At 40.7% G+C, this 26399-nt stretch overlaps 1 protein-coding gene across 5 annotated transcripts in view; it reads left to right on the top strand.

Moving 5' to 3' along the window:
• The window catches only part of ARMH3 (armadillo like helical domain containing 3), a 181098-nt gene that overhangs the window by 24746 nt on the left and 129953 nt on the right, over positions 1-26399 (top strand). For all 5 annotated transcript variants that reach the window (XM_082601457.1, XM_082601455.1, XM_082601453.1 and 2 more), the window contains exons 3-15: positions 593-649; positions 759-905; positions 3033-3140; positions 7059-7151; positions 7896-7970; positions 8055-8141; positions 12908-12964; positions 14869-14912; positions 15992-16052; positions 17906-17952; positions 18475-18550; positions 20350-20443; positions 25745-25846. In XM_082601457.1, the coding sequence (XP_082457583.1) occupies positions 593-649; positions 759-905; positions 3033-3140; positions 7059-7151; positions 7896-7970; positions 8055-8141; positions 12908-12964; positions 14869-14912; positions 15992-16052; positions 17906-17952; positions 18475-18550; positions 20350-20443; positions 25745-25846 (1048 nt within the window). The remainder of the gene's footprint in view (positions 1-592; positions 650-758; positions 906-3032; positions 3141-7058; positions 7152-7895; positions 7971-8054; positions 8142-12907; positions 12965-14868; positions 14913-15991; positions 16053-17905; positions 17953-18474; positions 18551-20349; positions 20444-25744; positions 25847-26399) is intronic.

The raw sequence follows: 26399 nt of genomic DNA, 5'->3' as shown, positions 1-26399 counted from the left end.
GCTAATTATGGACCAATTTGAAGTAAGAAAAGAGAATATTACAGGCTCTGTACAGAGGACTAAATGCATACGGAAGGGCAAGTAGAAGCAGGATGTTGTAAAAATCATGGCAGTATTACTTAGATGATCTGGGTTCTGGCTCCTGCACTTGTGTAAGTCTTGTGGACTCTCTTTCCTAAAAGGAGGATAATGATAATATCTACCCTACCTGGCTCACTGGGCCATTGTATTTCATGTATGTGAATGGGCTTTGAAAACTGAGTACCATACAAATACAGTGGGGCTATATCATAATATGACTAACTGATTCAGATGGCTAGGTTCTTTTCTTGCTAAGAAGAGAAAGATTTGAGGGAGGTTCTTTGAGCCATTTAACTTTTGGTGCAGGGAATATATATCCATGCACAATGTCTTCCATTTGGGGAAAAACCCCCCAAAACTTGTTCCCCATTATAGCTGTTTGGAATGACCAAGCATTTTCAAAGTTAATTGTGAAAGGTAAGGTTGATTATGTGTAGTGACCCTTTCAAATGTGTTCTTAATGCTTTGGTGTTAGCTGGGGATATTGAATATACTTATCTTCTGGTTTCAGACAGAGGACCCTAGTAAGTGCAGTCCTCGATTTTGGGAGGAGCTCTTCCTTATGAAGGTAAGACTTGGTGACACCTGTGGATTTTCCTGGTAACTGAGATTGCCTTCACATGTGTTCTAGGTGCTGCAGTAAAAATGCACTCAGGCCCTTATTGTTTCCTCGTTAGGTGAATTTAGAGTACCTAGAAGGCAAGCTGGAATCTCTTGATGGTGAGGAGTTAATGAAGATCAAGGACAATATTAATTGCTTATTTCAACACTGCATCCAGGCTCTGGGAGAGGAGCATCCAATTCGAGTGGTCAATGCATTGCAGGTACAAGGCTGGGAGACTGGGGAAGTCTTGTTTAACAGGAGAAAGAAATTGTAATACATCTATTGGAACTTGAGGAACATAAAACTACCCTGAGTATGAGGCTTGCTTTCTTTGTTTTTTCTTTATTTCTTTAAGTAATCAAGCATCTATGCCATGTTTGTTTAGCCATCTTCCTGGTTAAACAAATTGATGCCTATAGTAGTAATCTTGTCCATTTGTATAATTTGATCTAATGCCAAGGCGGATTGTTTGACAGAATTTTTATTATTACTTGAGGACAGGAAGAGAGATAGAGGAAACTCTGGCAAGGTTGATTAGTCTACAGCAAAAATCAGAAGACTTTCTTAATTAAATAAACAGTATTTTCTTAACGTGAGGTTTCAGAAGGTCCTTGACTCCCTGAAGTTATATGTAATATTTTATGTGTAAATGTACGTTATGTGTACATGCACTTTTTTTTGGAGAGAGGGCTTTTGTCAGATTCTCAAAAAGGTCTGTAACTCTAAACACATTAAGAATCACTATTCTTTTTTTTTTTTGCGGTACGCAGGCCTCTCACTGTTGTGGCCTCTCACGTTGTGGAGCACAGGCTCTGGACGTGCAGGCTCTGTGGCCATGGCTCACGGGCCTAGCCACTCCGCGGCACATGGGATCTTCCTGGACCGGGGCATGAACCCGTGTCCCCTGCATTGGCAGGTGGACTCTCAACCACTGCGCCACCAGGGAAGCCCCAAGAATCACTGTTCTTAATGCTAAGTGGCATGATCATGAGGAAGATTCATTATTCTTGAACTACATTCATTATTTCTTGAATTACTGTTACATGCTAAGCATTGAGCTGGTGGGACACATTATAGGCTTTTTGAGGGCAAAGACAGTATCATTCAATACTTTGTTCCTAGTGTGTAGAACAGTGCCTGGCAAATAGCATTCTAGAAGTAAATTTTTTTGAATGGATGATGGGCAAAATTTATAGAGTTTATAGTCTAGTAGCTCCAGTGTAGCCTAGATTGGGCTGAGTATTTAGGGTAGTGATTGACAAGCTTAGAATATGAAGAACTGATGACAGCATAAAGGATTTTGTTGGAACTTTTGGTAGATTGGGTTTAAGTTTCTAACTTACAAGTTGGGCAGATCACTTTGTGAGCCCCAGTTTTCTCATCTGTAAAATGTAGAAATTAGCTCTTGAGCTGATGCCCCAGAAAGAAGGACCATGTTTATCCTGTAGCTTTGTTAACCCTTGGACAGTAAATTCTACATTTCGAGCATCACAGTTGTAGTGACTCATTAACTGAAAGTTGAAATGAAAGTTGGAAATTGTACTTCCTGTAATTACAGTGGCTCACTGTGGGGGCATGAATTATAAACTGATTTTAGTCCAGTGAAAATAAATTGACATTAAGCCACTTGGTGACCCATAAAAATATAGTACATTATTATAATACCTGATATTTATTGAGCTGTAACAAAGTTAAGTTCCAGGCACTATTCCAGGAATTTTAACTAAGTTCCAGGGACTATTCTAAGTGTCTTACAGTATTAATTCACGTAGCCATCACAACATCCCTATGCGGTTAATGCTATTATCATTCCCATTTTATAGCTGAGAAAAATGAGGCACTGAAAAGTTAACTAATTTGTCCAGGCTCACACAGCTAGTAAGTAGTGGATGGGGATTGTAATGAATTTTTAAGATTTGAATTGATTGGTTGTTATCATACAGGGACTTCTATAGTTATTAAAAATGATAAACTATTATGTAAATTCTAAAACTAATTTTAAATAAAGGAAAGCTCCACAAATCCCATGATTCAAACTCAAGAACTGTTTCTTATTTTTGAATATCACCTTCCAGTCTTTGTCTGCAGTGTAATTTTTAAAAAGTGGATGGCCAGAAAAGAATAAAAAAAGAGGATGGCAACAATTTCAGTTGCTGTTCCTCTTTTCATTTCTGGATTTTTCACATATTAAGACCCAGACTGTGTTTTGGAGCTCAGAGAATAGAGCAGTTGAATGTCAGCTGTGTAAGGAGAAGGTTCTGAGGTTGCAGTATGAGGCTACTGATCCAATGCCCTTTGCATTTTGAGACTTCCTTTCTAGAAAGAATTCTTTCTCTCATCTCTGCAGACCTTGTGTGCACTCATTCGAGGAGTCCATCAAAAAAATAAGTCTACCTCTGGGTTTGACATTATCAACATGCTGATGGGCTTTGACAAGGCGGAGCTGTGCATGAAGGTGAGACATAAGCTGTAGTTGTGCCTGTGGATGTCTGCTTCTGACAGCTGTTCATGGATCATCTGCAGACAGTTAGATGCACTAGAAGATTTGGACTCAGACATAGATGATTGAATTTTTTTTTTTTAATTTATTTTTGGCTGCATTGGGTTTTTGTTGCTGTGCGCTGGCTTTCTCTAGTTGTGGCGAGCGGGGGCTACTCTTCATTGCAGTGTGCGAACTTCTCATTGCAGTGGCTTCTCTTGTTGTGGAGCTTGGGCTCTAGGCATGCAGGCTTCAGTAGTTGCAGCACACGGGCTCAGTAGTTGCAGCTCACGGGCTCAGTAGTTGCAGCGCGTGGGCTGTAGGGCGCACGGGCTTCAGTAATTGTGGCTTGCGGGCTCCAGAGCACTGGCTCAGTAGTTGTGGCACACGGGCTTAGTTGCTTTGCGGCATGTGGGATCTTCCTGGAGTAGGGCTTGAACCTGTCTCCCCTGCATTGGCAGGCGGATTCTTAACCACTGCACCACCTGGGAAGTCTCTCATATGGTAATTCTATGTTTAACATTTTGAGGAAATTCTAAACTGTTTTCCAAAGTGGCAGTACCATTTTACATTTACCTCAGCAATGTGTGTGTGTGTGTGTGTGTGTGTGTGTGTATGAAATGTCTATTCAAATCCTTTGACCGTTCGTAGATTGAATTATTTGTCTTTTTATTGTTGAGTTATAAGAGTTCTTTATATATTTTGGATACAAGTCCCTTATCAGATATTGATTTGCAGTATTTGTCACTATCTTGAATGAATGTTGTTCATAATATGAACTTTGAACAACCTGTCTTCTCTCATTCACTACATTTAAAATAAAGAAATCTGTATGCCAAAGAATCCTTATAGTGATTAGTTTATTTTTAAAAGTTACAAATATGTGGGACTTCCCTGGTGGCGCAGTGGTTAAGAATCTGCCTGCCAATGCAGGGGACACGGGTTCGGTCCCTGGTCCAGGAAGATCCCACATGCTGCGGAGCAACTAAGCCTGTGCACCACAACTACTGAGCCTGCGCTCTAGAGCCCGTGAGCCACAACTACTGAAGCCTGCATGCCTAGAGCTTGTGTTCCACAACAAAAGAAGCCACTGCAATGAGAAGCCCGTGCACTGCAATGAAGAGTAGCCCCCACTCCCTGCAACTAGAGAAAGCCCATGTGCAGCAACGAAGACCCAACACAGCCACAAACAAATAAGTAAAATAAATAAATTTATTAAAATAAAAAAGTTACGAATATGCAATTAGGAATACACAAAGATTTAGTACCTGGAGTCAGTTTTTAATTCTAGCCTTCTACAGTCTCTCTCTGTCTGTATATATGGTAAAATCCCAGATATCTTTTTCATTCTTACAGTTTTCACTACTGCCTATATACTGCTGATTACTAAGTCTCTATCTTTAGCCTTAATTCCTCCTGAGTCTCAGACCTGTTCTCTTTAAGCACTTGCTGAATATACCCACTTACACATACCTAAGTACCTCTTGTTTGGCATATCCAAAATGGAACTCATTGTTTTCTCTACTTCTGTTCTTCCTCATTCATTCTGTGTCAGAATGGGGATACCTGTCTTCCCGGTTCCCCAAGCCAAAAACCTGAGAGTCACCCTTGACTCTTTCCTATCCTTCATCTTTCATATCCAGACTATCACCATGTTCAGCTAATTTTACCTCAGCTCATACTTCTCAGATCTGTTTTTTCTTTTTTTCCCCTACTGCCAAAGTCCCCATTATCCCTGAACTGTTGCAGTGATGCCTTCATTCTTTTGACAAACATTTGTTATGCTCCTCTGTGCCAGGCATTGGGGATACAGAGGCAAATAAGACATGGCAACCATCCTCAGAAAATTGATAGGTTAGTCTTCTTTTGTCTCCCTCTCTCCAGCCTTACCATCTTTAAATCTGTCATCCACACTGACAGCAGAGTGATGTAACTTAACACTCAAATCTTCCTTGGTTAAAACCCTTCATTAGTTTCCTATCACTAAAAGGATAAAGACCAAACTCCCTCATTAGCCTTATAAAACTTTTGTGATCTTCTTTCTATTTATTTCTCAAATTGCATCTCTCATCACTGTGCCTCACTCTTTATACTTCTGTAATAACAAACTGCCTGTATTCCAACTGCATGTCCAGGGCCGTTTCATTCTTCATGTGTCTTTGATCATGCTAATGCCTGTCTAGAGTTCCTTTCCTCCTCAAGTTTTAATTAATTCCTACTGATTTTTCAAAATACAGCCTGTCCCTGAGGAGTCCTGGAATAGGTAACTTCTGAGCTAATTCCCTTCCTCCATATATATTACTGTCATAGTAACCATTAAAACTGTTCATTTGTTTTTCTCTCCTATTAGACTAAAAACACCTTGAGAGCAAGGGTCATTGTCTTATTTTTTTCTTATTTTCTTTGAAAGCACAATATGTAGCATATAGTAGACTCTTACTACATATTTGTTGAGTTGAACTGAAGTAGCTTATTTTGAAACTTCACTTGACCTTCCAGCACACTAAATCCTTTTTTTTAAAAGATTTATTATTTATTTATTTATTTATTTTATTTATTTTTGGCTGCGGCGGGTCTTACTTGCAGCATACAGGATCTTCATTGAAGCATGTGGGATCTTTCATTGCGGTGCACAGGCTTCTCTCTAGTTGTGGCCTGCGGGTTTTCTCTCTCTAGTTGTGGTGCACAGGCTCCAGAGCACGTGGGCTCTGTAGTTTGCGGCATGCAGGCTCTCTCATGAGGTGCGAGAGCTCAGTAGTTGTGGCGTGCAGGCTTAGTTGCCCCATGGCACGTGGGATATTAGTTCCCTGACCAGGGATCGAACCAGCGTCCCCTGCATTGTAAGGTGGATTCTTTATCACTGAACCACCAGGGAAGTCCCGCTAACTCCTTATTCTCCGTTCCTTTTCCTCCTTTATTTAATGTAAAATATTTCTTTTTTTCTTCCTTGTAGTATCTAAAGGTTTCGTCTTTTGACTGCATTGGATAAAACAGTTGGTTGTTAGTACAAGTGTTAAACTCTAATCACATTGTCTAGTAGAATCGACCAGGATGGATATGAGCTAGCTTTGTTGGATAGTGCATGTGGCCAGCTGTAGTGAACAGCTAGCTGAATGAACAGCTAGTAGTGATGTTATTTATCTCTTTGTTGTTTGTTCAGTGTGCCTGCATCAAGTGATATGCTTTCTTTATCAAATAATGAAACATACCTGGTTGTTTAACCATTATTATTAACCTTTAACTTAATCATTTGTTTATTATTTAAAATTTATTTAATAGAATTTAATTTTATTTAGTTTATTATTTATTGTTTTTAATTTGTATATTATTTAACTGTTATTAATCTTTTAAAAAATTTCATTCTACTCTGAAGGTTTATATGAGGGTGATAGGCTGCAAACATTCATTTGCTGGAATAGTAAATTCTTTATTTTTCTGTGCGGTTGTTCTAAGCATTTTTCCCGAAATAGCTAGACTTAGTTAGAAGTCTTCCTTTTTTATGTCTAGTCTTGCAAGGCCTAGACCTCAGGGAATGATATGGTTGCTTCATTTTATTTTATTTTATTTTATTTTTTATTTTTTATTTTTTTTGCTGTACGCGGGCCTCTCACTGCTGTGGCCTCTCCCGTTGCGGAGCACAGGCTCCGGACACACAGGCTCCGCGGCCATGGCTCGCGGGCCCAGCCGCTCCGCGGCATGTGGGATCTTCCGGGATCGGGGCACGAACCCGTGTCCCCTGCATCGGCAGGCGGACTCTCAACCACTGCGCCACCAGGGAAGCCCCTTCATTTTATTTTATTCACATTACCCTACATAACATAACCCAGAGTTTGACAAAGACATGGTGGAGATGTTCTTTGATATGGTTTAATACTTAATGTTTCTCTTTCTCAGAACTTGATGGAGAGTTTGGATTCATTGCTTTGTGCAGAAGGTTCTGAAAGTCTGAAGAGCTTATGTCTGAAACTTCTCCTCTGCTTAGTGACTGTAAGTGACTTATCTATATGTTTCTTTGTCAAGGGTGTAAATTGACAGCAGGGGCAAATTTGAATTCTTGAGCCCAGAGTTAGAAAGGAAAAGAGAAAAAAAATCTCTACTGGGCCATTACATCACTCTGTTGTGTTTGTGTAGAAGGAAGTTGTTTGTATGGGCTTTTGCTTCCTAGAAGTTGCTCTTTGGAGCAACTGCTGACATTTTTAACCTGTACCAGTCCTGGAGAAGTGCTGTCTTCTGGATTGTCAGATTTTGCCCTTCTCATCAGGTCTCATTTGGAATCAGTTTTTGTGATTCTGAATATTTTTATTTGTTCTGACTTTGATTTTATAGCTGGAAGCTGGCCCGTACCTTCTAGTGGGAGGAGGGTAGGGTATTATTCATTTACTTCAAGTGGTTTCCTTTCCCGGCCACTGCTTGAAGACTTCTGGATCATAAAGTTCTTCCTGTGCATCTGGGGAATGAAACCCAAGAAACTGTTAAGCAAATGCTTTTGTGAGGGTATGAGACAAACAATGAGAAGTTCAAAGATTTAGGAAGTTTTAATTTGCTATTTTCTTACCCTTCCAATGTCTTGTCTATTCAGGCTCAGGTGGCTTTGGGGGTGCTTTAAAATCTGCTAAGTATCTAGTAGAATGTTTTAACATTTCTGTTTCTCTTAGATACTAGGTGAGGAGATATACATGAGATATCAGAGTGTCTTAGTGTAGACTTTAAATAGCCTTTTATTATATTCAGGTGACAGATAACATCAGCCAGAACACTATCCTGGAGTATGTAATGATCAACAGCATATTTGAAGCAATTTTACAGGTAGGTCAGTTCCCTTGTCACCTCTTTCTTTTTTGGGTAAACCACCTCCTCAAGCACTCTCACCATTTCTGGTTCTGGTTACAGATACTCTCCCACCCGCCAAGTCGTAGGGAACATGGGTATGATGCTGTAGTCCTCTTGGCTTTGCTGGTGAACTACAGAAAATATGAGGTAAGTGGGTCCCTTAATGGAGAGCTGTTACCTTTCTATAATCTTCCTAAATGTGGCCACTCCTAGAGGGTTTTGCTTAATGTAGAAGACATATTCTTGGCAAATGGCTTATAGATTAATTTTGATAAACCAATTCTAGAAGTCCTATATTAGATGCCTGGGGTAGAGGATATAGCTGTTTAAAGGAATCCTGTGGTGTAACTTCTAATAAAGTGAGTAAATCTCTCTTAATGTAATGGTTCCCAAACCCAGCTTATCATTAGAATCACCTAGTTATCTTTTTTAAAATATTTATTTATTTATTTATTTATTTATTTGGCTGTGTCAGGTCTTAGTTGCGGCACGCGGGGTCTTCGTTGTGGTGTGCAGGCTTCTCTAGTTGCGGTGTGCAGGGGCTACTCTTTGTTGCGGTGGCTTCTCTTGCTGTGGAGCATGAGCTCTAGGTGTGCAGGCTTCAGTAGTTGTGGCTCGCGGGCTTCAGTAGTCGTGGCTTGTAGGCTTAGTTGCTCTGCGGCATGTGGGATCTTCCCGGACTAGGGATCGAACTCGTGTCCCCTGCATTGGCAGGCAGGCCGGCAGCCAGCCACTGCGCCACCAAGGAAGTCCCTCAGTAGTTACTTTTTTTTGTGTGTGTGTGTGGTATGTGGACCTCTCACTGCTGCGGCCTCTCCTGTTGTGGAGCACAGGCTCCGGACACGCAGGCTCAGCGGCCATGGCTCACCGGCCCAGCTGCTCCGTGGCATGTGGGATCCTCCCGGACCGGGGCACGAACCCGAGTCCCCCGCATCGACAGGTGGACTCCCAACCACCGCGCCACCAGGGAAGCCCAGTAGTTACTTTTTAAAAAGAAGACATTTCTGGGCCTTACTCTTTATTTATTTATTTACTTATTTGTCTGTGCTGTGTGGCATGTGGGATCTTAGTTTCCAGACCAGGGATCGAACCCATGCCCCCTGCAGTAGAAACACGGAGTCTTAACCACTGGACTGCCAGGGAAGTCCCTGGGCCTTACTCTTTACACACCAAATCAGAATCTCTTAGGGGGTGAGACCTAGATATCTTTCTTTTTTTTTTTAAGATCTCCTTTTGAACATGATGATCAGCCAGGATTGGGAACCACTGACCTAATGCATCTATTTTGAAAGATTGGACTTATATATTGGATTTCTGCAATGCAATCAATCCATTTGTATAAATATCAACTGTTGGTTTGGGAACTCTTTCTGATGTTCATGGGAGTTGAAGACAGAGCCTTGTCCATATTAATTCTGGAGTTCTTTTTGCCACTGAATTAGTCAGGGATAGATTTATAGGTTTTGAGATAAAGAGGTGAACTCAGAGATTTATACTTGGATTGGTGCATCTACTTGATTCCCCTCAAAAGGTAGAATACACAGAAAAGGAAAGGGGCCACTTAGGGAAGACCAGGGACCTCACTGTGCTTTGTAGGAATAGGGAGCACTTGGCACTGGGTCCTGGACACTAGGAGTACTTTACTGAACCCAGAAGTCAGGAGCTGCATTGAGGCAACTTGACTTTCTTCATTTAATAAGTAGTAATACTATGAGGAATGGGCCAGCTGGAGGGAATGTTTTCATTTTTGAGCTTCTGGATCTTCACTTAGTGATTTTTGATATGATTACTAGCCAGGTCAAAAGTGATGGGTAACATAAAATATGGAGCTTATTCTTATAAATAGGTATATGAAAGAAAGGCTGACTGTGAGAAAGGAATACTTAAAGAGGGACTGGGATATGTGGAACAATGTTAACGTGTTATAAATCCCAGGAGTTGATCGCTTTCATTGTCTTGGAGGAACTGACAAATGGTGTACAGCGCTACTAATAAATAAGTAATTTATCACCAACACCTGTTTTGCTGGTGATCTGGAAGGGCCGGCATGGTAGCCATTTTGATCTCTGTCATGTGTAATAGCCTCTGGGGCCTTATTACAACAGCAGGAAAAATAGCTGAGGAAAAATGCTGAAGGTAGTTAAAGCGAGTTATGTGTGAAAGGAAAGAGCCATCATCAGTAATGAATATTTTCGGAACATTCTGCTGGATGCAGGCCACTCTGAGGCAATGGCTTGGCTTCTCTAAATGTGAACTGAACCCTGGTTCAGCCCAGTAAGACTTTCTGAAATGTCAGCCTGAAAAATTGGACATGGCCAAGGAACTGGAGAAAATCATATTTCTGGAGTGGGGTATGCATCTCTAGTCTGTCAGAAACCCCAGAAGAATTAATACAGTAGGCGAGGGCAAGCTGGTAGGCATAATTTATCTGGCTTTGCAGCTTTTGATATGTCAATCACCAGAAACCATTAAGGAAACCTGGTGACCATGGAGCAGGAAGGTTTTTGATAGGAGCATGAGGAATTCCAGATGAACATAGCAAAACCAAAAGCTGGTGAAGTTTTATGCAAAATACGAGAGGGTGTGCTAGGGAGAACAACATTCTAGTTACCACCACAATCGATCCCATGACCAGTGGGGTAAGTTGTAACCTTTCCAGAAAGGTGCAGAGAGCACCAGAGAGGCTTGGTGTCAGCTAAACACAGAGAAGGGAGATTAAGTGTTGGACTTAAGGAATGGAAGTAGTTCTTCCTCACTTCAAATAATGCATTCCATTTTAGTAATTTCATCTCAAGAGATAGAGGAGGCCAAAAAAAAAAAGGTCTAGGGAAGAGCAATGAAATTTGTTAAGTATGGTTTAGATCAAGTAAAGGCTGGGCCCTATTAGAGTGATTCTGTGAAGGCTGACTGAGTCTGTAATCCTGTCTTGCTGATGAAAAGTAGATTGCCTTGAGTTTTAAAACATGACCACAACAGGTATATAGTGTTAAGGAAAATCAGTGTCTGATGGTTAGAAATTTTCACAGCATTAAGATCTTGGCCTTCTGGGTTGGCCAGCTCTTCTGAGATGAAGTGACTCAGCCCCCAACTGCTGCCCTGAACATGATGTTTCCCAGAAATTACAAAATTGTTTATGATGTCCGGTTGTAAGTTGTTCCTTCTCTTTTTCTTTCTCTCTCTCTTTTTTCCCTACAGATCTTCCTTTGACTGTGATAAAAATGTCAAAGGAAAAAAATATAGCTACCAATAATTGAGCCCTTATCATATGCCAGATACTGTGCTAAGGATTTTACTTGATTTAAGTCTCATAGCAACCCCAAGGGAGAAAATATTTTTCCCCATTTTACAGATGAGAAAATGGAGCTTAGGTTTATTAACGTGTCTAACTTCTCACAATTAATAAGTCGAGGATCTAGAACTTAAACCCTTGATTTTAGCCACCTTGCCTTTTTCCTCAACTGTTGCTAATGCATAGGCTGTTCTTGGTAATCAGGTGGTCCTTATTATTACTTAGTCTACTTTTGGGAAGGTGAGTAACTAGGGACTTTTCAAAAATTATGCCAAGAGACAGTGGCCTGTTCTTTCTACTGTTGTTCTCATTTGATGGCATCTCAAGGTCAGCCTACTGCTGATTTTCAGTTCCAAGGATCCACTTGCTTTGGATGTTGTCTGAAGTCTTTAGCGTCAGCAGGATTTGACTGTTAGTTATAGGAAGAAGTATTGAGAGCCTTCCTCTGTCAGATCAAGTAACAAATGGAGTGAGTTTTACCTCCTTGAATTGTATTGTAGAAAACCTTGTAAACATTTGGGCTGTTAAAAAAACAAAGCTTCTCCTTCTCTATTCCAAGTTGGCATTTGAAAGATGCCCTCAGAAACTTGATTAATAAAGTCTGTGGGGCGGGGTGGGGTTAACCTTTCAGTTGGGTTTCCAGGCTTCTCAGTAATGTTTTCTTGGTTGCTGTAAAAACTGCCAATCTGAGAACTATTGTTTCTAGCTTCCCCTGGGTTAGAATTGGTGCCTGATCTGTAGTAGGTCTTTCCTCACATACTACGCAGGGGTTGTTTTCAAGGTGAGCACGTCATTGGTTCTCATCCCACTGGTAGGAGATGGCCCAGTTGCTTAATGAGTTTAAATATATATCTATTTCCATATGCTGCCCAGCTGAGATTGAATCTGGAAAAACTCAAGAAATCTTCCAATATTTTAAGTAATGGGACAATCATTAAATCCTAGTGTCCTGACCAGACTGTAGTTTGGGTAATTACATCTTTTTTTTCAGTTCGCCTGCAGTGTTATTTGGATATTGGATCTATAAATGGCCTCTCTGGCTGTTAAGCAGCTGCCACTTCCCACCCCCAAGGTGGCTTTGTTTTATGGGTGGGTGAATCAGTCCTTGGATATAGTTTGTGGAATGGTTAGGGAGCCTTTGGGATGAGAGTGTAAGTTAGCAACTTATAAATTTGTGCCTTATGGCAAGGGAGCTTTTATGCTCCCCAAAAGACAGCTGTCCCTATGGACTCAGTAAATTATTGGCAGGATAGGACAAAGTGAGTGTTGTGGAGCGTTCACTTACTTCTTAGAAACAAATAAGAGGGAAAGATGGGAGAAGTGGCAGACATAGGCCTGAGCTGATTCAGTCTAGAGGAAAATGTGGGTAGAATAGAAGTGTGTGTGTGTGTGTGTATGTGTGTGTGTGTATGTGTATCTGTGCATGCTTGGTGAATGCCCATGCACACTGAGAGATTTACTGGAAATGGAGGAAGTCACCTGGCAAGACAGTTGGGCATAGGTATTAGGAGCATCACTCTAGAGAGAGCACCTTATGGAAGCATTTTTGTGAACACTTTGTTAAATAGCTAATGGGTTCTTAACTAGGTCACACTCACCTGGAATCTCTTCTCTTGTTTAATAGTCTGTGAATCCTTATATTGTGAAGCTGTCTATTGTGGATGATGAAGCCACGCTCAATGTGAGTATCTGGATCCTTGTGTATTGTTTTAATTACTTGCCTTTGGTGGCCTTACTTTTAGTAGATATTTAGAACAGAGAGTAGGGAGCTATTGTGTTAATTTCATCTGGCTATAAAGAGGGAATAGATATTTCTTTTTAGAGCATCAGTGCCACTGTCTTACTGTTTTCTATTTTCTCATCATGGAAGGAAGGTGTGAGGGGATATTTGCTTGCTAATCATGATGAAATGGTCAGTTATATTTCATGTTGTAGTGTGCTGAGGTTGATTATCCTACAGAGTCAAGAAGTTACATTTCCAAGAATAAGATTTAGATGGTATGTCAAATCACCATAATGTACACTTTAAATATCTTACAATTTTGTGTGTCAATTATACCTCAATAAAGCTGAAATTAAAAAAAAAAGAAGGCTTAGATGACTAAATGTTGTGAGATTTCTTCTTGTAGAACCAGCCAGATTATATTTATAGCCTGCCTTGGTGAAGCTGAAACCTGGAGGATGATATATATCTGCTACATATATCCATGGAGGTTTGGGAAATAACATCTGATCTCTGAATATAGGGAGGAAGAAGATGTCCAGGTGTCTGGCTTTATTTTCTTTCCATCTTGCCCTCTTCATTCTTCTAATTTCTCTTCTGAAAAAAAAGCATACATGATTCATCCTTGTGGCCTTAATTGATCTTTGTGATACGCTGAGCAGTTTCTAGGGGGAAAGTTGATAAATTACTTTAATATTTATTGGATGCTTCTTCCCATTACATTCCTCTTTTCCTGTGCCCTGAGAGTAGCTTGTCTTTGTTTTTTAAAATAAATTTATTTATTTATTTATTGTTGGCTGCATTGGGTCTTCGTTGCTGTGCACGGGCCTTCTCTAGCTGCCGTGAGCAGGGGCTGCTCTTCGTTGTGGTGTGCGGGCTTCTCATTGTGGTGGCTTCTCTTGTTGTGGAGCACGGGCTCTAGGCGTGCAGGCTTCAGTAGTTGTGGCTTGTGGGCTCTAGAGCACAGGCTCAGTAGTTGTGGTGCATGGGCTTAGTTGCTCCGCGGCATGTGGGATCTTTCCGGACCAGGGCTCGAACCTGTATCCCTGCATTGGTAGACAGATTCTTTTTTTTTTTTTTTTAAATCAATGTTGGGGAAGCAACAACAGGTTCTTCTTCTTTTTTTTAAAAAATTAATTAATTAATTAATTTTACTTTTGGCTGTGTTGGGTTTTCGTTGCTGCGCCCAGCCTTTCTCTAATTGTGGCGAGCCGGGGCTACTCTTCGTTGCGGTGTGCAGGCTTCTCATTGTGGTGGCTTCTCTTGTGGCGGAGCATGAGCTCTAGGTGCGCGGGCTTCAGAGGTTGTGGCTCACGGGCTCTAGAGCACAGGCTCAGTAGTTGTGGCGCATGGGCTTAGTTGCTCCGCGACGTGTGGGATCTTCTTGGACCAGGGCTCGAACTCTTGTCGCCCGCATTGGCAGGTGGATTCTTAACCACTGCGCCACCAGGGAAGTCCCTGCACCTTCATTTAACGTGGGACTCATTGTCACTTTTATTATGGGTTGTTTTAGAGACATTCGAGAGCTTTTTGTTTGAAGATTCTAACTCACTCTTTTCTTTTGAGGTGAAAATGATCCCAGTGAAATTGTCAGTGGTCTGAGCTGGTCTGTTTCATCCCTTGTTACTCTATTTTAATTGTATCTGGAACCCTTAAGTAAGATAATTAGATAAGAAAAATCTTTCCAAAGAAGTTCCTTTTGATTCTTTGACAGTGTCTCTCAGAATTCCTGTCCTGTTGCCTACTTTCAGGTAGAACTTCTTGGGCTTGGACCATGGCGCTGTAATTAGTGTTTTCCGTGGTCTAGTCATAGTATCGCCAACAGCCCCTTATCTCACCTGTGCTATCTTTTTTCTCTCTAGGGAATGGGGCTTGTGATTGCTCAAGCTTTATCTGAGTATAACAGGTAAGTCCACCTTTCCAGAAGGGAAGGGTCTAATTTTCATTTGAATTGGTTGAGTAGGAAACAGGTTTGTTAAGAGTTCTTGCGTGAACGTCTCTTACCTATCCTAGAAGAGTATTTAGAGGTACAACTGCTGGCAGATGCATTTATTCTAGCTGGGCTTGATGGCTTTAGCAGCAGTTGTTTTTAATACTGGGGAGAAGTAGCCACCATGTTAGTGTCCATCTTTTGTTTAAGCAACTCTTACATTCAAACATTCTTATGCAACCTTTGGTATTTTATTGCAGAGCATTTTAACTAGTTTTCCAGCCATAAGCAAGCTCTTCCATTTAGCCCAATGTATCATATAAATACCGTTTTCTATGTAAAAAAGGTTGTGAAACACTGCTTTTTGTATGCTTAAAAAAAAAAAAAGAAAAGAAAGCACTGAATTAGTTCTAGTTTGACAGATACTTCTTTTTCATCAGTAATCAACTGCAGCTTCCTAGAGTCCCTGTCTGTTCTGGGGGCTCTTTTCATTGATGCTTGCTTTCCCTCTTGCTGGGGATGGGGAAGGATTTGGTATTCAGTGAATGGAAACCAGAAGTGTATCTAATCCTGGCAAGAACCAGGCAGGATCTTTCTTACTCCCTTCCAGACTTGCCTTATACACAATTGGGTACTGGGATTTCAAATCTGTCCCATCTCCGCAAATAGTTTAGCTCACAGATTTCCCTCCTTTTCCTTCAAAAACAAACAAGATTTTCACTGTTACAGCCTTAATTTTACTGTCACACTTTTCAAGTAATAGTCTGTTTGGGAAATAACTGGATCAGCCATATGTTAGAGCAGTTTCACACTTTTGCAGCTTGCTTTCTAAGACTCTCCCGAAGTAGCTGGGCATTTTGGTACACACTACCTCAAGAGCAGATGGGTGCCTCTTAGCTTGCAGGAGAAACTGCAGTGGCTGGGTTGTCATAACGCTTTTGTTTTTTGGAGTCAGTGAATTCTGCAAATGAGCTGCTCTGATTACCACTTAGTATGCCAAGGACAAAGACATGTGATAAATAATACTAAAGTTGAATTTAGTTATTTTTGTTCAGGCAGTATAAAGACAAGGAAGAAGAACACCAGGGCGGTTTTTTCTCTGCTTTAACAAATATGGTAAGTCCTACTTGTTTTTTCTCTCCTGCTCAGAAATATATGAGATCTGCAGGGGTAGACAAATTTAGACTCAGACGTTTATTTATTTATTTTTTGCGGTACGCGGGCCTCTCACTGTTGTGGCCTCTCCCGTTGTGGAGCACAGGCTCCGGACGCGCAGGCTCAGCGGCCATGGCTCACAGGCCCAGCCACTCCGCAGCATGTGGAATTTTCCCGGACCAGGGCACGAACCCGTGTCCCCTGCATCGGCAGGCGAACTCTCAACCACTGCGCCACCGGGGAAGCCCCAGAAGTTTATTTATTTATTTTTTCTAGTATTTATTTATTTGGCTGCCCTGGGTCTTAGTTGTGGCATGCAGGCTCTAGTTTCCTGACCAGGGATTGAACCCGGGCCCCCTTCATTGGGAGCGTGGAGTCTTAATCACTGGACCACCAGGGTTAGAATTTTTGTTTTTTTCAAATTAATCAATTTTTTAAAGATTACAAAAACAAAAACAAAACAAAAAAAAATGTTCATATTAAGCCAGACTTTTGCTTCCTAAAGAGTTGGCTTTGTTTGAGGACTGATGCTATGGAACACAGAATAGGAGGATTTAGATCCAAGTCCAGCCCTGAGTGATCCTTGGCTGTCTGCAGTGGCCCCTTCATCTCTTGTAGTTGGTCCTGGAGTCGAGGGATTGGTGCAGTGATCTGAGCCACTCATCTAAAGGCTTAAGGTCTGGGCTGAGAGGTCCATAGTTTAGGAAAGTTATTGGTTCAGTTTGCAAGACTCCTGAGCGAGGTATCTCAACCTTAGCACAATAGGCATTTTAGGCCAGATAATCTGGGACTGATTTTTAAGAGATAAATCTAGGAGTCTTGGAACTTAGATTCAGAAAGTCTGTCTTCTTGGGCATTAGTATTCAAGTAATCAGCCCTAGAGCAAGACATTTTGAGTTCATTGCAAGAAACAGCAGTCCCCCCATCTTGTCCCCCAAAAGGCAACTTTTCCCCCACAATATCTATGCCTTCCTCATTCTCAGAGCCTACTGTCAAGGAAAGGACTTGATAAACTCTTTAACTCTGAAGCACAATGGATAATCCCTCAGATGTCAGAGCAGTGTGAGTGCTCTATTGGTGTTTGATTAGATGAATTAGATATAATTATATTGCTCCTAGGGACCTTTGCCTTCTAGCCGAGAAGAAAAAGTTTTCTACCAAATAAATGAAGCTCCAGCTGCATGGTTTTGGGCATCAATAAGTAGGTGGAAAAGGTATTCTTAGATGGATGGGCATCTATCTCAGTGCCTCTGATATCACACATATTGGAGGCAATCTACTCCATTTACTTATTCAGCTGCCCTAGCTAGGACACAAACAAAAGGTTTTATGATGTAAAAGATGGACAGTAGGTTTCATTTAGACAGTTCTGGTCTGAAACCCAGATATTGCCCCAAAGATGGCTCTGTGTTGGATGAACAGCCTGCTTTCCTTGTTCTTTGTGAGTTAGTTCCTGACTTCAAATAAGCAAATTCAAGGACAGATGCAAAGTGATGAGGATGTTTAGGTTGTCGTTTACTTGTTGTCAGTGGTTACTAAACTTACGCATTAAAAAGGAGAGCTGGACAAAAGTACTGGGATTGTTTTTTTGTTTTTTTAAGTCCCTTTAAGTAAAGACAAGTTAGGGAGCTCTCATTGTTTCATTTATTACTTATGATTATTTTAAGGTCTTCAAAGTGAGCTGGTTTCGTTGTGTGTGACTGGTGGGCCAGGGTTCCAAGCAGCTTGTTTTTTGACTGATTAAAGGCTTGTAGGCACAGAGCACCTCTCACATTTCCCTGCTATAACTCTGCAATTCCCCTTTTCTTCCACAGGTGGGCAGCATGTTCATAGCAGATGCCCATGAGAAAATCTCAGTGCAGTAAGTGGCTGACGTTCTTGTGCGGTGACTTGAATATTAGTGTGGGCTCTCTCACTGGATATGAAAGTGTGAAACATTACCTCTGCTAATCTTTTACAGATTCAAACTTTTTTGGTGATTTATCAACTGTTTCTTGAGTTTTGAACAATAACGGAACCTTAGAAAACTCTGCTTCAGTCACATGTATTGAGCCCCAAGAAGCTGAAAAACTGTTCCCAGCTGTCTCTGGAATTAAATGAAAGAGGGCTTGGTGTCTGAGCCAGTTAAAGACTTAACTGGATTGGGGTGGAAAAGCGAGAGGGGGGAAATAGTGAATGAAGTAGATAAGAACTAGTTCTAAGGAATTAAAGTTAAAGCTCTGACTGTATACCCTTTACATAAGCCCCAAAAGGAAATAAAGGGAGTATTAGAAACTCAAAGGGATTTATAATGAGGAGCTGGAGTGAAATGTTATCTTGAGGGTTATACTCTTTTAACTTCTTCATTATAAGAGACTCTCCAATTTGTTCTCTTTTTCTTTAGAACCAACGAGGCCATCCTTCTGGCACTTTACGAAGCTGTTCATTTAAATCGCAACTTTATCACAGTGTTAGCCCAGGTTGGTTATGTTAAAAACTTCAATTCTTTTTCTCCCTGAATTTCATACAGGTTCACTCCGTTGAAAAGCCTATCTGGCTGTGCCATGTAAACCCTACTTTGCATTGGTGAGTGGTAGTTATAAAGAGTTGCATCAGTTGCCTTTGCTTCACGCTCTCCTCAAATATGTATGTTTCCATCTGGTGCTGAAATGGATCTGATAACATGCAAAGTTAATGGTCTTGACCAGTGTACTGATTTTGCTAACCAAATGAGTTGAGATTACTTCATTTTGCTCACCGGAAATCCCTTGGTATTATCTGCCCATATGGATGTATATAACAGGCTTTCTGCTTTCTAAACCTTTGTGGAATTACAACCGGAGATAAAATAGGCCACGTCACTTATCTTATTATCTTACCCATGTCCAAAGAAGAAGAGTACAAAATATATTGTGCAGTGTAAGGTTAGCTGTTAACCAAAAAAAAAAAAAAAAAAAAAAGTTTACAAATACTGAAAGCAGAAAGTCATAGAATCCTGAGTGCTGGATCACTTGCCTAGGGGATAGCCTCGGTAGTTGGTACAGAAGAGAACTTAAACAGGTTGAAAACTTGAGTGATGCTCATGAAAGCTGTCTTAAAAAATTGATAAAGTGTTTTTATTTTAAAGCCAGACTGTTTAGAATATGTATGAAGGTTTCTTTTAAAGGAAAGTTTGCTTATGCTTTTTTCTCAAAGGGCAGATGTGTATGGGATCCACTGAGTTTCAATAACAAAAAAAATAAGGTCAAAAAGCAGTGTGCTGGTTTGAGGGTCTGGCTAAGAGGGACTTATCATTTTTCATGACTGATAACATGAGACTTTACCCACTATTCTCAGGGTGTTCCTTGTCTGCTCTTTGAATTCTATAACTGATTTTAAAGGAAGAAGTGAGATGGGTAAAATTTGGTAAAGTTGTTGGGGAAGAGAAAGGAGTAGCCACAACTCAGCCCAATTTTCAAGAGCTGATGTTGGCAGGGATGGCTAAGGAAGGTAAGGGAAAGAGGAGTCATCTGTTTTGGTCCCCAGTGGATGTCTCGCCCATGTCTCTGCCTCCCAGCCCCACATGCTCTTGTTTGTTGTGAAATGGGAAGGCTGCCCTCTGCATAGCTCTTTTTATAGTACCTGTTATCTCCTTGGCTCACCTGCATTTATTAGTCAACTATGTGGTCATTAGAACAGTCTGTAGATGTGTTTTAGGTTGATCTGATAAGAATAGTCCCTTCTCAGATAGGTTCAAATAGGACAGAAAGTGCCCTTTTGTGTATGTGTGGAATAATTCTGTATATTTGTTTATCCCAGTTTTTTTTTTTTTTTTTTTTTTTTTTACGCTGGCCTCTCACTGTTGTGGCCTCTCCCGTTGTGGAGCACAGGCTCCAGACACGCAGGCTCAGCAGCCATGGCTCACGGGCCTAGCCGCTCTGCGGCTTGTGGGATCTTCCCAGACCGGGGCACGAACCCGCATCCCCTGCATCGGCAGGCGGACTCTCAACCACTGCGCCACCAGGGAAGCCCCTATCCCAGTTTTTTATTCATATGGTTCTGCAGAAAAACTTACGTAATGGGAACTTAGTTGTTTAAAGAAAACTAGCCTGCAGAGCGTCTCATTAGAGTTTAGCAAGCATCAACAGTAATCAGGTACTCATAGGAACTAAATGTAGAAGCAGTCCCTCCTCAGTGAGCTTTCTGTCTAATTATGAGGCCAGGAATACCAGAAAGGATAAGCAGAGGATACCCAGAACTGGATTTTCTCTTTCTTACCCTTATCTGTGCTCTCGTTCAGAGTCATCCAGAAATGGGCTTGGTGACAACCCCCGTCGGCCCTGCTCCAGCAACCCCAGCCACACCGCTGGGGACCACTCCGCCCTCCTCTGATGGTAAGTCCACCATCTCCTTTGTTTTGTGGACGAATATGATCTTGAAACTTCAGGGGTGAGCAGAGTTCTTTTGGTTTTTTTTTGTTTTTTGTTTTTTTTTAACAAAAAGCACAATTGTTAATTCTTTTGCTTAAGAAATTATCTGAAGAACTGTCCTTCAGGATTCATGAAGCTCCAAAGAAAAGTCTGGAAAAGAAAGTCAAGTGCTTTTTTCTGTAAAGAAGCTACATAACTCCAGCTTGTCCTCCTCAGGGAATGGTTGTAGAAGCATAGAATGCTAGATTTAAAAGGGACCTTAGAGGTCAGTGATGTCTGTCCTGCCAAACTGTCAGGGTACTTGTGAGGCTCAGATGAGATGTTTTATGAATATCTCACTGAAATAAATGTAAAATAGTAATATTATCTCTTGTTATCATTTGACAAATGAGGGAATTGAGGCCAGAGAAATAAGAGGTTTGCCTAAGGTTAGTGAGAGTTGAGACTAAAAACCACAACATGGATCAGGGCTGGGACCATGCCTGTTTTGTTTACCACTAATTGCCCAGCACAGTGCCCGGCATGGTCACTGCTTAGTAAATATTTGTTGAATAAATGGATGAGAAAGTGAACCTGGGATTTGCTCACTGTTATGTGTCTGCCAGGTACACCCAGTTAAAAAATGACTAGTGCATAATAATTGGGAGTTTGCTGGGTATTTAAGACCTCCCTCCCTAAAAAAATAACAAAAAAATCTCCACTTACCACTGGCACTTAAGAAAAGGGTAACAGAAAAGAAATAATAAATTTTGCCTGATAGACTTTGTGTCAGCCTGAATTGGTTCTATTGTCAGCTGAGTGTGTTTGATGGAATAACTTAACCTAAAAATAATCTTCATTAATATTTGATGTTTTGCCTCAAATGTTGACCTCATTTTGGATAAAGAAGTACAGGAAATCTAACTTTGATCCTTTCTTTGTGCCTCCCTCCTGTCTGTATGTGACATGACCGTCTTTGATCTGTTTTTTCTCCTTCAAAGTTTCATATAACACCTGTGGCATTAGCATTTCAAGATAATACAAGCATTATTGGTACAAAAGCATGACTGGGAGGTGCCACTGATATTCAAGTCTATGGCAGCAAATTGGATCTGTTTAGAATTGAAAGTCAAATTCCAAAATACAGGTTTCCCCTGCTGTCTGAAAGTAGAGCTCTCTCATATGAAACCTTCTGTAAGCCGAAAAGGCGTAAAGCAAAGAAGCAATTACCTGAGGACACATCTTGCTAACAGGTTTACAAAGGAAATCTAGATAAAGCACAGATGCTCACAGACACAGTTTAAAGCTGTGGCAGCTTGATACTTAGATGCTGCGTGTAGCTCCTGGGGAAGGAATTTGGTGGTGCCACTCTCAACTGCCTGGGATGCTCGCTGCCTCTGTTACAACTTGCTACAAAACAAATGCTAAACACGATGTTCATTTTTTGCCTTTTTTCTTTCTTTCTCCCCACCGCCCCCAACTCCTGTCTCTTGTTACATTCATTTCTAGTTGTTAGTAGGTGGTAGGATTTTTTTTTCTACTTTTCATCGTCTAAATGTGAGGGAAAAAAAATGGAACGTGTATACTTTCTTTAAATTTTTTTTCAGTTTTATTGAGGTGATTTGATATGCATATACATTGTGAGAGAATTCCCCCCATCTATTTAATTAACACATTCATTACCTCACATATTTATCTTTTTATTTTTTGGAGGAGGTGAGAACATTTAAGTTCTACTCTCTTAACAGATTTCAAATACAACATGGTGTTATCAACATAGTCCCCATATTTTACATTAGATCTCCAGATTTTATTAATCTTACAACTGAAATTTTGTACCCTTTTACCAACCGCTTTATATTTCCCCCACCCCTAGCCCCTGGCAACCACTATTCTACTCTCTGCTTCTATAAGTTTGACTATTTTTTTTTAGATTCCACATGTAAATGATGCAGTACAGTATTTGTCTTTCTCTGTCTGACTTATTTCACTATGAGTAATATTCTCTAGTCCATCCATGTTGCTGCAAATGGCAGAGTTTCCTTCTTCCTTGTGACTGAATAATATTCCCTTGTATATATATATATATGATATCTTCTGTATCCATTTATCTGTAGATGAACACTTAAGCTGTTTCCATATCTTGGCTACTGTGCATAATGCTGTAATGAACACGGGAGTGAAAATATCTCTTTGATACCCTGTTTTCATTTCTTTTGTATATATACCTAGAAGTGGGATTGCTGGATCATATGGTAGTTCTGTTTTTAATTTTTTGAGGAACCTTCATAGTTGTGGTTACACCGATTTACATTCCAATCAACAGTGCACAAGGGTTCGTTTTTTTCCACATCCTCACCAATACTTGTTATCACTTGCCTTTTTTTTTTTTTGGGCCATACGGCTTGTGGGATCTCAGTTCCCCGACCAGAGATTGAACCTGGGCCTTCTGCAGTGAAAGCGCAGAGTCCTCACTGCTGGACTGCCAGGGCATTCCCTCACTTGTCTTTTTTTTTTTTTTTTTAATTAATTAATTAAAAAATTGTAGTATAGTTGATTTACAATATTACATAAGTTTCAGGTATACAAATAGTGGTTCACAATTTTTAAAGATTATACTCCATTTATAGTTATATGAAATATAGGCTGTAATCCCTGTGATATATCCTTGTAGCTTACTTAGTTTATATAGTAGTATGTACCTCTCAATTCCCTAACCCTATTCTGCCCCTCCCCACTTCGCCTTTTCTCTTTGTTACTTTTTTTAAAAAAATAAATTTATTTATTTATTTATTTTTGGCTGCGTTGGGTCTTCGCTGCTGCCCGCGGGCTTTCTGTAGTTGCAGGGAGTGGGGGCTACTCTTCGTTGCGGTGTGCAGGCTTCTCATTGCGGTGGCTTCTCTTGTTGCGGAGCACGGGTTCTAGGCGCGTGGGCTTCAGTAGGTGTGGCTCGTGGGCTTAGTTGCTCCGCGGCATGTGGGATCTTTCCGGACCAGGGCTCGAACCCATGTCCCCTGCATTGGCAGGCAGATTCTTAACTACTGCGCCACCAGGGAAGTCCCGCTTTTTTCCTTAAAAGTGGAAATTCTCTTTGGATTTCTTTCCATTAGCAAGAACAGATACTAATGTAGGTTTTTCGTAAAGGTGAAGTGGCTTATGTAAAAATGAGCTTTCGAAAAGCGGGGCACGCCTGTATCTTAATGAGAAGGAACATGTAGCAGGATTGCCTACTTGTCTCTGCTTATTCAGGTCACCAAATATCCCAACGGAAATACTGATCTTTCTCTTTAACGATGCAGCCTGCCTGGTTACCATGGATATCAAAAGGCGTGTATGTAGGTGCATGCGTGCGTGCGTGTGTGTGTGTGTGTGTTTATCTGAGTTCCATGTAATGTTGGGGTTTGGATGCTTCAGAGAACTGCCTTTCAAACTGTTCATTGGGAACACTTCCACCCACACACTTGATTATGCAATGGCAGGATTTGTGCTTACTTACCTACAACCAGTGAGCTTTTATTTTTTCTAGTGGGAAGATTGGAGTCAGCCCACTTTCAAATGACTGTCTCCCTTGACAAAGGCTGCTGGGAAGAATTATGAAGCCAAAGATCAAGGAATAAACTCTTGCTTAGGAAGGAGATTTTAATTTGTGAGGGATTTTATTCTGTCTCTTCTGTTTTGTTCTTTTTCTTCTCTCCTAACTCATTTCCTTTCTGTACGAATCTAAGTATTATAACCCTGTTTTCAAGTTTTGGTTTTAATTGGTTTTTAATATAACTGGTGCTCAGTAGCCTAGTTATATTTAAAGGTATGTCACTGGAGCCATTATTTTTTAAAAGCCAGCAGTTTAGCTGTAACATTTGTTCTCAGTTCAGACTTGACATTTGACAGCTCAGCCTTGGCATGAGAGGACTTTCCGGTAAACTAAAAATACATATACTTCTATATTTCTACATATTATATAAGGCAGTTTTTTAGTTATTGCTGTGTTTGAGTGGGGAAAAAAGTCCCACTAACTAGTTAGATGCCTCTTTGTATTGGACAAAGGAATGATTATGGGCTCTGAGCTTCAGAATAGGCTGTAGATTGAAATGACAGTCTCAGGTCATTAACCCATAACATGAATTAAGACCTTTTAGTCTTTCAACATAAAAATATATTTGTCTTTTATTAGTTCTTGGGGGCTGAACTGTGGGAAAACAGCCAAGGGTTAGGCATGCTAATTTCTCATAACGCTTTTTGCTGTGCTTGCTATGTATTTTGGATCCATAATATGCAAATGTTTCCCATTGTTAATAAATGTTCTCTGTATAGATCGTAATAACTCCAGGGGGATTCATTATGGTTATGAATACATATTATGAATAATATCCCAAACTCAGCTGAGTCTTCGTAGGTGAAAATATAACAGAAAGCTATAGATTCTCTAGTTTGTCTGGGCTATCGTGAGCTTCCTTTTGCTTATATATTATGTCTTCGACAGTGTAAAAGTACTTAACAAGATGTCTGAGTCTCGTGTAAAGTATTAGAAACTTGGGAAATCTATATTAGGGCTGTCCTTTGTGGGTCAGCCTTAGTCTGGTCCCTTACTGTTCACTGGGACTGTGACACAGAGAATGTGAGTAGGGGTAGTTTCTCTTGGAAACATCAAGCAGCTGGTTATATAAAACTCTGTCCCAATCAGTAATGTCCACCTATCTTTAGTCTGGTATTCCTTTTCAGGTTCCCTTTCAAGTGGGGAAGGGATTAAAAAATAGTATTTGAATGTAGTTCTGCCTTAACTTTTTTTCCTTTCCATCTTGGGTATTTCCAGCCTAAAGCCTTATTCTCAAAATTGAGCAATATTTCTCCATATTAGGAATGAATTGTCATTTATTTTAAGCAGTAGACTCATCAAAGCAAGGCTCATTTATATTCAGTACAGCCCTTTCACTTAGGTACAAATTAAATTGCTTTTAAGAAGGGTCTTGAACCCTTTTGGATTACTTGGGGCTAGAAAGTGGAATCAAAATACCTTTCTTAGGATGTTGGGAGAAAAGCACTGTTCTGGAGACTGGCATTCTTAGGTAGGAGAGAAGGGCATTGGGCTTAATCTTGGGGGTAGGAAGGGCTGTAGAGGCCTAGGAAGACTAGATAAAGGTTTTATGATAAGCACTCGGTCTTTCCTCTGTTGTGTAAAAAGATTATTTCGTGATTTCCTTGCCTGCTGGCAAGTTGGCTGTCTGTATAGGTAGAAGTGTTAGATGGAATATGTTATAGGCTAAATGCATTTCATCTGTTTTATTCTAGTTATAAGTTCTGTGGAACTCCCACTGGATGCAGATGTACAGACCAGTAATCTACTGATAACCTTCTTAAAGTATAGCTCGATTGTCATGCAGGACACCAAAGGTAAGGCATGCTACTTTGGGGGCTCAGGAAGCAGGAGGTGGCAGGTAGCTGCTTAGCTAGAGCAAGGGGCAGCATTAATACTTTGAAGCTTGGACAAGATGAACCATTGAGACCTCCTGTGCAAGGTGATGGTCCTGATTACTGGCAAACAGTGATTTCTTATTGCCAGATGACAATTAGATGGTGTTGGGGAAACCTGGAGCTGGAGGGGGAGTGCTCCAAAGTAGAACAGGAAAAAAATTGATCTCTACAAAAACTAGCAAGTCTTCTTAGCAGATTTTGATAAGTGGATGCAGACTCTTGTGTGTGGGAAGTGAGGGGATTAGCATGTTTCAGGGAATTCCCTTTTGAGGACAAGAACTGAAAACATCAGCTCATAGTGAGAATTAGGACTGTTGTACAGAGTACGGTAGGAAGAGGTGCAATTCAGAGGGACTGTGTTCTTTAACACTTAAAACAGGTGTGTCAGTACTCATCCTTGAAATGCAGAATGGAAGTGGGAGAGAAATAGGTATTAGAAAATTTTGAGTTTACTCTGTCTAGTGTCCTGTTC

Source organism: Mesoplodon mirus, assembly GCF_964341445.2.
Source record: "Mesoplodon mirus genome assembly, chromosome: 2".
NCBI lineage: Eukaryota > Metazoa > Chordata > Mammalia > Artiodactyla > Ziphiidae > Mesoplodon > Mesoplodon mirus.
Note: the sequence above shows the minus strand (reverse complement) of the source record. Positions and strands in the feature narration are given on the sequence as shown.